General features: G+C 44.2%; 1 protein-coding gene across 1 annotated transcript in view; it reads left to right on the top strand.

Annotated features, from left to right (window-relative positions):
* Positions 1-1,843: 1,843 nt before the first annotated feature.
* iqcb1 (IQ motif containing B1) overlaps positions 1,844-13,692 on the top strand; it is a 68,640-nt gene continuing 56,791 nt past the window's right edge. The window contains exons 1-3 of the mRNA XM_078403282.1: positions 1,844-1,965; positions 5,221-5,327; positions 13,284-13,446. Coding sequence (XP_078259408.1) covers positions 1,919-1,965; positions 5,221-5,327; positions 13,284-13,446 — 317 coding nt within the window. The 5' untranslated portion in view covers positions 1,844-1,918. The remainder of the gene's footprint in view (positions 1,966-5,220; positions 5,328-13,283; positions 13,447-13,692) is intronic.

Raw genomic sequence — 13,692 nt, forward strand, 5'->3', positions numbered from 1 at the left:
ACATCTATTCCACACATCTCCTTTAAACTTTGCCCCTCTCACCTGATACCTATGCCCTTGAGTCTTTGACATTCCACCCTGAGAAAAAGGTTGTGACAATCTACCCTATCTATGCATCTCATAATTTTATATATGTCTATCAGGTCTGCCCTCAACCTCTGACATTCCACAGAAAACAATCCAAGTTAGTTTGACCAATTACACCAACAAAAAAAAATCACATTTTAAAAATGTTATTTTAATAAATAGTCTTAAATATAAAATGTTAAATTATGAATGGGTAATGACAAGGCTGAAAGGGAATGAGCATGTGGAATGGATAAATTGAATGGCAAAGAAGTAATTGTGCAAAAAGTGAAACCTAATTCTATCATTTTGTCGATAGTTTTAAAAGATGATTGTGGCAATGACCAAGGTGGAAAAATAATGTCAGATTATTGTGCTGTTAGCAACTATACTAACTGTTTAAACAAAATCATTTGACTTAGATGATTCAAAATTTATTTTTCGTTTAGTTTATTTTCACATGTATCGAGGTATAGTGAAAAGCTTTTGTTGTGTGCTAACCAGTCAGCGGAAAGACAATACATGATTACAATCGAGTCATTCACATTGTACAGATGATAAATGATACAGGAATAACGTTCAGTGTGAGAAAAAGCCAGTAAAGACCGATCAAAGATTGTCCGAGGATTTCCAACGAGACAGATAGGAATTCAGGAGTCCGAAGATAGACACAAAATGCTGGAGTAACTCAGCAGGACAGGCAGCATTTCTGGAGAGAAGGACTCGGTGACATTTCAGACAATAGACAATAGGTGCAGGAGTAGGCCATTCGGCCCTTCGAGCCAGCACCACCATTCAATGTGATCATGGCTGATCACTCTCAATCAGTACCCCGTTCCTGCCTTCTCCCCATACCCCCTGACTCCGCTATCCTTAAGAGCTCTATCTAGCTCTCTCTTGAATGCATTCAGAGACTTGGCCTCCACTGCCTTCTGAGGCAGTGGATTCCACAGATTTACAACTCTGACTGAAAAAGTTTTTCCTCATCTCCGTTCTAAATGGCCTAGCCCTTATTCTTAAACTATGGCCCCTGGTTCTGGACTCCCCCAACATTGGTAACATGTTTCCTGCCTCTAACGTGTCCAACCCCTTAATAATCTTATACATTTCGATAAGATCCCCTCTCATCCTTCTAAATTCCAGCCGCTCCAGTCTTTCAACATACGACAGTCCCGCCATTCCGGGAATTAACCTGGGACAGGCAGCATTTCTGGAGTGAAGGACTGGGTGACATTTCAGGGCAAGACCCTTCTTCAGACCTGAAAAGTCATCTATTCCTTCTCTCCAGAGATGCTGCCCTGTCCCGCTGAGTTACTCCAGCATTTTGTGTCAAACCAGCATCTGCAGTTCCTTCCCACACAGTAGTTTAGAGACTGCTCGAATTATTCACAAAATGCTGGAGTAACTCAGCAGGTCAGGCAGCATCTCAAAAGAAGAAGGGTCTCGACCCGAAACGTCACCCATTCCTTCTCTCCCGAGATGCTGCCTGACCTGCTGAGTTACTCCAGCATTTTGTGAATAAATCGATTTGTACCAGCATCTGCAGTTATTTTCTTATAGTTTAGAGACTGCTCTCTAGTTGATGGTAGAATGGATGGATGGTTCAGTTGCCTGATAACAGCTGGGAACACACTGTCCCTGAATCTATTTGGGTTGTGTCTGCAAGCAATCATGCATAGTAATTGTTGTGCAGGTAGGAAAAAAAAAATTTTTTTTAAAAGTGTGATTTGTTGATATCACTGAGAGAGAGAGAGAGAGAGAGAAGCCTGTGTGGAGAGTGTTGCTGCAGAGCACCAGAGGGCTCCGTTGCCATGGAGACCGCGAGCCACTGCGGCCTAGCGGGGGGGGGGCGATGGCGGCCAGCGGCAGCTCGGCGTCGACAGGCGGAGCGACCAAGCGGTAAGTCGGACATGGCGAGGCGAGGCGGGGCGGGGCGAGGCGAGGCGGGGCGGGGCGGGGGGTCCCCGTACATTTTGGTGGTCGTGGGTTCGCGTATTTAGTCCGCTGCGCTGGGAAGCCGAGGCCTAGAGTTCGCCCGGGAACCAGCCCAAGCCTGAGGTGAGGCCGAACCTGCTGTGTGCCAGCCGCCGGCCTTGCCCTTGTTGGAGCTCCCGCCGGCGGCCAGCGGCCTCTGAAAGTGCCGGAGATCGCAGGCCTGCGACTTCCAGCTCAAGAAATTAAATTGTGATGAAAAAGCTTCACCTTCAGATCACCTGGGTCATCTTGTCGAATCTGTTAGTGAAATGCTTCCCGAGAGAGGCAAATGCTTGGAGATTCCTGAAGTAATCCCCACCATTTGTTCAAGTAACAGGAAAACCCCTAGAAAAACTATACATATAAAATATAACTCAGGAACATATATATATATAAAATATATATATTTTTTCTTCTCTCCTGAGATGCTGCCTGACCTGCTGAGTTACTCCAGCATTTTGTGAATAAATACCGTCGTATTTGTACCAGCATCTGCAGTTATTTTCTTACACTATATAAAATAGAGACTCAGGAACAGCATCATCCCCAGGGCCATAGCTGCCATGAACCGGTCCTGCTGAGCCAGATGGTCACAGCGAACCGGCACAGACCTACTTGCACTCTCTTCTGCTTTAAAACTGTTTCTAATTTGTTTAATTGGGTTGTTTGCATCGTATGGGAGGCGCAGTCCCAATCTCGTTGTACCCCTGCCTGTACAATGACAATAAAGATATATTATAGACAATAGGTACAGGAGGAGGCCATTCGGCCCTTCGAGCCAGCACCTCCATTCAATGTGATCATGGCTGATCATTCTCAATCAGTACCCCGTTCCTGCCTTCTCCCCATACCCCCTGACTCCGCTATCCTTAAGAGCTCTATCCAGCTCTCTCTTGAATGCATTCAGAGAATTGGCCTCCACTGCCTTCTGAGGCAGAGAATTCCACAGATTCACAACTCTCTGACTGAAAACGTTTTTCCTCATCTCAGTTCTAAATGGCCTACCCCTTATTCTTAAACTGTGGCCCCTTGTTCTGGACTCCCCCAACATTGGGAACATGTTTTGTGCCTCTAACGTGTCCAACCCCTTAATAATCTTATACGTTTCGATAAGATCTCCTCTCATCCTTCTAAATATTGTATTGTATTGTATAATACAAAACCATAACTAAATAACCTAGAAACACTGGTTAGAGTAGATGTGGTGAGGATGTTTCTACTAGTGGGACAGTCCAGGACCCCAGGGCATCGCCTCAGAATAAAAGGAGGTACCTATAGAATTGAGATGAAGAGCAATTTCTTTAGTTAGGGGGTGGCGAGTCTGTGGAATTCAGTTCAGTTGCAAATTTAGTTTATTGTCATGTGTACCGAGGTACAGTGAAAAGCTTTTTTTGCGTGCTATCCAGTCAGCAGAAAGACAATACATTATTGCAATTGAGCCATTTGCAGTGTATGATAAGGGAATAATGTATAGCACAAGGTTAAGCCAGCAAAGTCTGGTCAAGGAGTAACAGCTGGGAAGAAACTGTCCTTGAATCTGAAGGTGTGCTTTTTCACACTTTTATACCTTTTGCCCGAGGGGAGAAGAGGGAGTGGCCAGAGCACGACCCGTCCTTGATTACACTGCCGCCCTTCCCGAGGCAGCGTGAGGTTTACATGGAGAACGGGGTACTGATTGAGAATGATCAACCATGATCACATTGAATGGCGGTGCTGGCTCGAAGGGCCGAATGGGCTACTCCTGCACCTATTGTCTATTGTCTATTGAGTCAATAGAAGGGAGGTTGGTTTGTGTGATGGTCTGAGTTGTGTCCACAATTTGCTGCAATTCCTTGCGATCTTGGATGGAGCTGTTTCCAAACCAAGCTGAGATGCATCCTGATAAAATGCTTTCTCTGGTGCATTGCCACAGACGGCTGTGGAGGCCAAGCTAATAGATATTTTTAAGGCAGACATTGACGGATTCGAATGGCAATCCATTCCTTTGCCTCTGTGCTATCTGTTGCTACTGTGAATGACCCCATCTCCTTGCTACACCTCCACACCATTCCCCGCTTGGTTTAGCTTTATTATTGTCATGTACCTATTATTGTAGGTACAGCAAAGTTTTGTTTACTGTGCTATCCTACATACATACATGAATACGATCAAGCCAACAATACCTTAGATACGATTAGAAAGGGTGTCAAGGGATACGGGTGGAAAGCAGGGGAATGTGTTTGAGAGGGAATGATAAATCAGTCATGATTGAATGGCGGAGTAGACCTGATGGGCTGAATGGCCTGATTCTGCTCCTACGACTTTTGAACTTATGAAAACATGCAGCTCCAGAAGGCAAGACTTTCTTTTCAACCAAAATAATTATTTTGTTTATTATTGTCACGTGTACTGACATACAGTGAAAAGCTTTTTGTTGCGTGCTAATCATGCTGTCCCCAGTGTACGGATATAGGATAAAGGGACTAGCATTTAGTACAAAATAAAGTCCAGTAAAGTCTGATTAAAGATAGTTCAAAGGTCTCCAATGAGGTGGAATGAAGGCCAGGAGCAGTTGCTGAGCGGATAGTTCAGTTTCCTGATAACAGCTGAGAAGAAACTGTTCCTGAATTTGGAGATATGCATTTTCAAACTTCTGTACCTCTTGCCTGATGGAAGAGGGAGTAACCAGGGTGAGACTCATCCTTGATTATACTGGTGCACTTGCCGAGGCAGCGTGAAGTGTAGATGGAGTCAATTGAAGGGAGGTTGGTTTGCATGATGGGCTGGGCTACATCCACAACTCTTGGCAATTTCTTGCGGTCTTGAATGGAGCTGTTCCCAAAGCGTGCTGTGATGTTTCCCGATAAAATGCTTTCTACGGTGCATCTGTAAAAGTTGGGGAGGGTTATTGTAGACATGCCAAACTTCCTAATCCTTATAAGGACATAGAGGCGTTGGTGTGCTTTCTTGGCCTTTGTTTCAATATGGCTGGTCCAGGGAGAAATTGCTGGTGATATTTACTCCAAAGAACTTGATGTAATATCATTGTCCAAGTAACTAGAAAACATACAGTTGAAGAAGGCAAGACTTTCTTTTCAACCAAAAGAATAATTTTGCATTGGAAGAATGGTTTCTTTTTTATAATATGAATACCAGATATAATTTATCAAAGCGTCCTCTTATTTTGCATTCTGTGCGCAGGAATGCAGATCAAGATTCAAAGAGGGATGTTCACGTTTTTCATTTGGCAACTGAAGTTGCAGAAAGCCCGGATAATAAAATTCCTACACTGCTGCTGAAGTTAAAAGGTAAAAAAAACTCTTATTTGTTACAAAATCAAGGAGCACTAAACATTTCTGCATCCTTTTCTTTTCTTCAGTGTGAGCTGACTCAAACTGTAGGGCCTTGGGAAGTGTCGAGAGTCAAGAGTGTTTAATTGTCATAAATACCGACAATAGAACAATTAAATTATTTCTTACTTGCTTGGATGTATGGCAGACCTGTAACACACTACACACTGATAATATATAATAAACAAACAATTCAATAAATTAATAATCCCAATACTAGTGCAAGCAAAGTCCAGTCCACAGTGCAACGCAAGGCAGACTCTAGTTCAGTGGTTAATGCTTTGCAGTGTTCAATATCCTCATGGTTGTTGGGCAGAAGTCATTTTTGAACCTGGTGGTCATGGTTTTCAGACTCTTACATCTTCCGGCCAAAGGTAGGTGTGAAATTAGAGTATGGTCAAGGTGGTGTGGGTCTTGGATGATGCCTTGCCTTCTTGAGGTGGGTCTTGTGGGTCTCTCGTGGGTCTTGCCTTCTTGAAGCAGTACCTCCTAAAGATTCCTTCTGTGGTGGGGAGATCAGTACCCGTGATGGACTGGACAGTGTCCACCAATGTTTGCAATCTCCTTGTGTTGCCGAACCAGGCCGTGATACAACCGGTCAATATGCTCTGTACCATACACCTGATCTATACCTTGCAGGCACCCCTGATGGGCTGGATGGAAGGAAGTTATAAGCATGTGATGGACTAGGTTTGTTCCGCATTCTCTGCAGATTCAGGCAGTCAAGAACACAGCAGTTCCCATACCAGGCTAGATGCATCCCCTCAGAATACTTACTATAGCGCTTCTGGAGAAATTCCAGAGGGGACCAGGTTAGGTTGCTGGTGATATAGATGCTTGAGAAGTAGAAGTTGTTGAACATCTCTACAGTAGTTCCATTGATGAATACAGGGTTGTGTTCATCCCTTAGCTTCCTTGGATCAACAAGCAGCTTCTTCGTCTCTCTTATGTTAAGAGTAGGTTATTGTTCGGGCACCGAGACACTGGATTCTCAATCTCTTTTCTCTCCTTCATCTCATCGTTGTAGGTCAAACTGACAACAGTAGTATCACAAACTTAAAGATCAAATTGACTTTGTACTTTTGGACCACACCATCCATGCTGGTCACGATGCCTACCTAATCTAGTACTTGGCTACACAGTCATAGGTGTACAGGGAGCAGAGCAAGGATTTTTTCTTGCTTCCAGTCCCCCCCCTCCCCCCCCCCCCTCAATCAGTCTGAAGAAGGGTCCTGACCCGAACCGTCACCTATCAATTTTCTCCGGAGATGCTGCCTGACCCGCTGAGTTGCTCCAGCATTTTCTGTTTATCTCAAGTAAAGCAAGGGACTGAATTCAGAATTCTGTACACACTGAATAGAGCCTTTGTTGACACAAGGAACTGCAGATGCTGGAATCTTGCATAGAACACAAAGTGCTGGAGTAACTTAAGAAAATAACTGCAGATGCTGGTACAAATCGAACTATCTAAAGTTGGAGAAGTCGATGTTCATACCTAGGTATAAACATCGACTTCTCCAACTTTAGATAGTTCCTCTGTCCCTCCCTTCCCCTCCTCCTTCCCAGATCTCCCTCTATCTTCCTGTCTCCACCTATATCCTTCCTTTGTCCCGCCCCCCTAACATCAATCTGAAGAAGGGTCTCAACCCGAAACGTCACCCATTCCTTCTCTCCCGAGATGCTGCCTGACCTGCTGAATTACTCCAGCATTTTGTGAATAAATGCTGGAGTAACTTAGCAGGTCAGGCAGCATCTCTGGAGGACATGAATATCAAAGGTGACTACCTATCCATGTCCTCTGGAGAAGCTGCCTGACCCGCTGAGTTAATTCAGGTTTTGTTGCTGGTGAATGCCAATATTAAAAAAAATGCATTTCAGATATTCTCTTCAAGTCAACCAAAATACCTAGCAATAGAAGTTGCAACACCTTGCAACTTTTCACAGGGCGGCACAGCAGTAGAGCTCCTGCCTTGCAGTGCAAGAGACCTGGGTTTGATCCTGTCTGCGGGCGCTCTTGTATGTTCGATTTTGTATGTTCTCCCCGTGACTGTGTGGGTTTTCTCCGGGTGCTCTGGTTTCCTCCTAAAGACAATAGACAATAAGTGCAGGAGGAGGCCATTCGGCCCTTCGAGCCAGCACCACCATTCAATGTGATCATGGCTGATCATTCTCAATCAGTACCCCGTTCCTGCCTTCTCCCCATACCCCCTGACTCCGCTATCCTTAAGAGCTCTATCTAGCTCTCTCTTGAATGCATTCAGAGAATTGGCCTCCACTGCCTTCTGAGGCAGAGAATTCCACAGATTCACAACTCTGATTGAAAAAGTTTTTCCTCATCTCCGTTCTAAATGGGCTATCCCTTATTCTTAAACTGAGGCTCCTTTTTCGGGACTCCCCCAACATTGGGAACATGTTTCCTGCCTCTAACGTGTCCAACCCCTTAATAATCTTATACGTTTCGATAAGATCTCCTCTCATCCTTCTAAATTCCAGTGTATACAAGCCTAGTCGCTCCAGTCTTTCAACATATGACAGTCCCGCCATTCCGGGAATTAACCTAGTAAACCGACGTACAGGTTTGTAGGTTAATTGCCTTTGATTTTAAAAAAAAGTTAACTGTCTTTGGTGTGTAGGATAGTGCTGGTGCAGGGGTGAACACTGGTCGGTGCGGCCAAAGAGGCTTTTTCCGCACTGTTTTCCTAAAGTCTAAACATAAGCTAAGTACTGTGAAATAAAAATAGAATATTTGAAAAATGCTCAAATCAGGCTGAATCGTTGGAAAGGGAAATGGGTGTCATGTCAGGGTTGTGACCTAATTACTTTCTATCAGAAATGCCACCACACCAGTTGAGCAAACTGTATCTTGGATGGAGGTTTAGTCATAGTATTACAAAACTCTAGTTGGGTCAGAGCCAGAGCAGTTGTGGTTACCAAACCTTGGCCTGGAGGAGAGCTTTGCTAAGCAAAGATAAAAGAGGTATGGAGAAAAGTTGTTTCTTTGAGCCGTTTCATGGGTTGCAGATCAGCTAAGCTATAATTGAATGGAAGATTAGTGTTGAAGGGCTACATAACCTTTTCCTGTTCTTCTATTTCTGCTTAAATGGAACTACTGAACAACTTTGGATCAAACAAGCTAAAATGTGGCCTGTCCAATCTGTTTAATTTCATATACCAAATAAGACCAACCGAGGTAAAGTCTTATTCAAACCTAGAGTCATAGGTTTATAAACAGATGATCATCATGGAAACAGGCCTTTAGGGCCATCTTGACAATGCAGATGCAGGTGCCTACATGATCGAGTCCCATTTGCCTGTACTTGGGACGTACTTACCTGTAGATTCCTCTAAACCTTTACTATCCATGTAGCTGCATAAATGTATTTTGAACATTGTTATTGTGCTGCCTCTACGACTTTATCTGTCAGCTCATTCCACATGCCCACCACCCTTGGTGTGGAAAAACTTGTCCTTCAAGACCTCTTTAACTTTTCCCCTCCCATCTTGTGCGGCACGGCGGCGCAGCGGTAGAGTTGCTGCCTTACAGCGAATGCAGTGCCAGAGACTCAGGTTCGATCCTGACTACGAGCGCCGTCTGTACGGAGTTTGTACGTTCTCCCCGTGACCTGCGTGGGTTTTCTCCGAGATCTTCGGTTTCCTCCCACACTCCAAAGACGTACAGGTATGCAGGTTAATTGGCTGGGCAAATGTAAAAAAAATTGTTCTTAGTGGGTGTAGGATAATGTTAGTGTGCGGGGATCGCTGGGCAGCCGAAGGGCCTGTTTCTGCGCTGTATCTCTAAATCTAAATCTAAAATAAAATCTAAATCTTAAACATAAAAAATAGATCAGCAATGATTGAATGATGGAGTATGATCTATGCTGTCCTCAACTCATCTTAGAACATAAAACAGGTGCAGGCTCTTTGGCCCACGATGTCAGATTCAACTGGTCCTTCCTGCTTGCACATGATCCATACCCTTGCATTCCCTGCATATTCATGTACCTATCTGAAAGCCTCTTAAACATCACTATCGTATCTGCTTCCACCACCACCTCTGGCAGCGCATTCCAGGCACCTAATACACTGTTAGTAGATTTGTGATAGGCTCTGGATTAGGAAGGGCATCAAAGGTTACGGGGTAAAGGCAGGAGAATGGGGGAAAAATAGATCAGCAATGATTGAATGGTGGAGTAGACTGGATGGGCTGAATGGCCTAATTCTGCTCCTATGTCTTACGGTCTTATGGATATGTTTCAGGACATTACCATTCTCTTTCCTTGCGTCCTTGACCTTCAAATTGGAGTGCTGAAAACGGAAAGCTGGTCATCACGTGCATGTTGCTCGGAGTGTATTTTCCTGTCTCCTGAGTGCGGTGCCAACATTCAAGCTCACATCCAGCATTGCCAACTATTTGTCTCAGCTGTGTTCCATAAAGTTTTTGTCAGGTTGACTTGAACCTAACCCCTGAAGAAAGCCATTTTCCTGAGGAAACGTGACATTTCCTTTACTACACTGAAGAAAAGAAAAGGCTCTTGAGACTTAAACTCTTGTACCTAAAACTTTCCATTCAACACTGTCTTCTTCTTGAATTAATTTTTGTTTACCAGATTTTCAAAACATCATTAGAGTCATACAACATGGAAACGCACCTTTCAGCCCAAGATGCCCCATATCCACTGGTCCCACCTGCCCTAGTTTAACCCATATCCCTCTAAACCTTTCTTATCCATGTAATCGTACAAATGTCGTTTAAATGTTGTTATAATACCTGCCTCAACTACCCCCTCTGGCAGCACATTTCATACACTCACCCCCTGCTGTGTGGAAAAAGTTGCCCCTCAGGTTCTCCTATTAACTCTCTCTCCTCTTACCGTAAACCTATGTCCTCTGGTTCTTGATTCTCCTACTCTGGGTAAAAGACTCTGTATATTCACCCTATCTATTATCATCATGATCTTATACACTTCTACACGATCACTCCTCATCCTTCTGTGCTCCAAAGAATAGAATCCAAGCCTGCCCAACCTCTCCCAAAAGCTCAGGCCATCAAATCCTGGCAACGTCCTCGAAAATCTTCTCTGCACTCTTTCTAGCTTAACAACATCTTTCCTATAGCAGGACGACCAAAACTGATCACAACACTTCAAATGTGCCCTCAACACCATCTTGTACATCTATAATATGACATCCCAACTTCTATACTCAATGCCCTAACTGATTAAAGCCAATGTGCCAAAAGCCATCTTGACCACCCTATCTGCCTGTGATGCCACTTTCAAGAAAATATGTACCTACACTCCTAGATCCCTCTGGTCCACAACACTCCTCAGAGCTCTACCATTCACTGTTAAGGTCCTGTCTTGGTTTGCCTTCCAAAAATGCAACACTTAACTGCATTAAACTCCATTAACCATTCCTCAGCCCACCTGCCCAAGTGATTAAGATCCTGCTGTAATGTTCCAACACTCTCTTTGCTAATTTACCATCCCAGACTTGCCTTAAACCAGTTCAAGCTAACCACAGTGTGCTTCCAAACTCTTTACCCATTATACCCTTGCCTCCACTGTGCTTGGTATGACTATATCTAAATTTTAAAACTCCCGTCAAATCCCTCTATAGACCTAACTTCGTTTGAAGGCACTGGGCCTATATTCACTGGAGTTTAGAAGAATGAGGGTTGACCTCATTGAAACGTACAGAATAATGAAAAGCTTAGATAGAGTGGATGTGGAGAGGATTTTCCACTCGTGGGAGAGTCTAGGACTAGAGGTCACGGCCTCAGAATTAAAGGACGTTCTTTTAGGAAGGACTTGAAGAGGAATTTCTTTCGTCAGAGGGTGGTAAATCTGTGGAATTCTTTGCCACAGAAGGTTGTGGAGGCAAAGTCAGTGGATATATTTAAGTTAGTGATAGATAGACTCTTGATTAATACAGGTGTCAGAGGTTATGGGGAGAAGGCAGGAGAATGGGGTTAGGAGGGAGAGATAGATCAGCCTGATTTAGATTTTAGATTTTTTTTAAAAGATTTAGAGATACACCGTGGAAACAGGCCCTTCGGCCCACCGAGTCCGCGCCGCCCAGCGATCCCCGCACATTAATACTATCCTACACACACGAGGGACAATTTTTACATTTACCCAGTCAATTAACCTACATACCTGTACGTCTTTGGAGTGTGGGAGGAAACTGAAGTTCTCGGTGAAAACGCACGCAGGTCACAGGGAGAACGTACAAACTCCGTACAGACGGCGCCCGTAGTCAGGATCGAACCTGAGTCTCCGGTGCCGCATTCGCTGTAAGGCAGCAACTCTACCGCTGCGCCACCGTGACGATTGAACGGCAGAGTAGACTTGACGGGCCGAATGGCCAAATTCTACTCCTATCACTTATGATCTTCTTTCTATGTAACCTCCACCAAGCCTACAATTCTCTGACATCTCTCTTCTCTTTCCTATCTTCACCTCTTGCTGGGGTCCCTGATTTTTGCCACTCCATTAACAGCTACGTCTTTCCTGTTGAATCTCTGATCTCTTTCTCCTGTTAAAATGGAAGAAAGACAGACATTCATTTGTATAGTGCCTTTCATGGCCTCGGGTCATCCAAGAATGGTTCCTTTTATAATGTAGGGATTACAATGGCGGTCACGGTGGCGCAGCGGTAGAGTTGCTGCCTTACAGCGAACGCAGCGCCGGAGACTCGGGTTCGATCCTGACTATGGGCGCTGTCTGTACGGAGTTTGTACGTTCTCCCCGTGACCTGCGTGGGTTTTCTCCGAGATCTTCGGTTTCCTCCCACTCACCAAAGACGTACAGATTTGTAGGTTAATTGCCTGGGCAAATGTAAAAATTGTCCTTAATGGGTGTAGGATAGTGTTAATGTGCGGGGATCGCTGGGCGACACGGACCTGGTGGGCCGAAGGGCCTGTTTCTGCGCTGTATCTCTAAATCTAAAAAAATCTAAATCTAAATGCCCCTTTTGTGTACAGCGGGCTCCCGAGGCTGCAAAGTGTATGAGTGACCAGACAAATCTATTTTTGTAATGTTTGTTTTCGGATGAATCTTGGCTAGGACAGCTCGGAAAATTTCCTTGCTCTGCTTCCAAATATTGTAACGAGGATTGTTTTTATTCAGTTACAAGGTTTACTATTTCTTCCAAAAGAGAGTGTCTCTAGCATCACAGTACAATACTAAAATGTCAAATTCCTGACTACTGGTTGAGGACACAAAGGCACAGGAAGCATCTGCAAATTCGTTCAGTTAATCCATATTCCCAAATTCTTAAATGTTGGAGTCCGAAGAAGGGTCTAGCATTATGTACTCTAACATTATGTACTTTATACAAGATAAGGAATAATTATTCCTTATTTCTTTAAGGAATAAGGAAATAATTCTTTATTTCCATACCTTTGACTATTCTGTGAAGAAATCCACAATAATAGTGCTTAATTTTTGTCAATTTTGCTGGGTGCTCAAGTTGCTAAGGTCAAATGGGCGGCACAGTGGCTGCAGTGCTGTCTTACAGGGCCAGAGACCCGGGTTTGATCCTGACTACGTTGCTGCCCATGCGGAGTTTGTACCTTCTCCCCGTGACCTGCGTGGGTTTATTTCCAGTTTCTCTGGTTTCCTCCCACACTCCAAAGACGTACAGGTTTGTAGGTAAATTGACTTGGTATCATTGTAAATTGTCCTTAGTGTAGTGTATTAATGTGCGGGGATCGCTGGTCGACACGGACTCGGTGGGCCGAGGGCCCTGTTTCTGTGCTGTATCTCTGAACTCTAAATGGTAAAGTTTGAAAATTGAAAATGGTTCTCGGCAGGCTGTGCGATTATGTTTATATTTTCCAGCATAGTTTAAGATTTTGTCCTTGGTGTAGCAATAATTCTTTCCCCTTTTACCTTGCCATATATTTTTCAGATATCTTAAAAGGACCGCCATTTGGAAGCCGTGAGTTAAAGAAGTTGAAGGAGGATATTTATTACTACGACCTAATTCAGTACTGTGTACTGGTGCTTGCACAGGACTACCGCAACATCCGAGGACAATGGTTCACAGCTGTGCAGCTGGCTGACATACTCAGGTAAAGAAGATTAGGAACCTCATCTCCATAGCTGAGGAATAGATCGGGTAGACGCACAGAATCTCTTGCCTAGAGTAGGTGAATCAATGACCAGAGGACGTAGGTTTAAGGTGAAGGGGAAAAGATTTAATAGGAGTTTGAGGAGTAACTCTTTCTCACAAAGGGTGGTGGGTGTATGGAACAGCCAGAGGAGGTAGTTGAGGCAGGTACTATCCCAACGTTTAAGACACAGTTAGACAAGTACAT

The sequence above is a fragment of the Rhinoraja longicauda genome, chromosome 8 (genome assembly GCF_053455715.1).
Source record: "Rhinoraja longicauda isolate Sanriku21f chromosome 8, sRhiLon1.1, whole genome shotgun sequence".
NCBI classification, from domain to species: domain Eukaryota; kingdom Metazoa; phylum Chordata; class Chondrichthyes; order Rajiformes; family Arhynchobatidae; genus Rhinoraja; species Rhinoraja longicauda.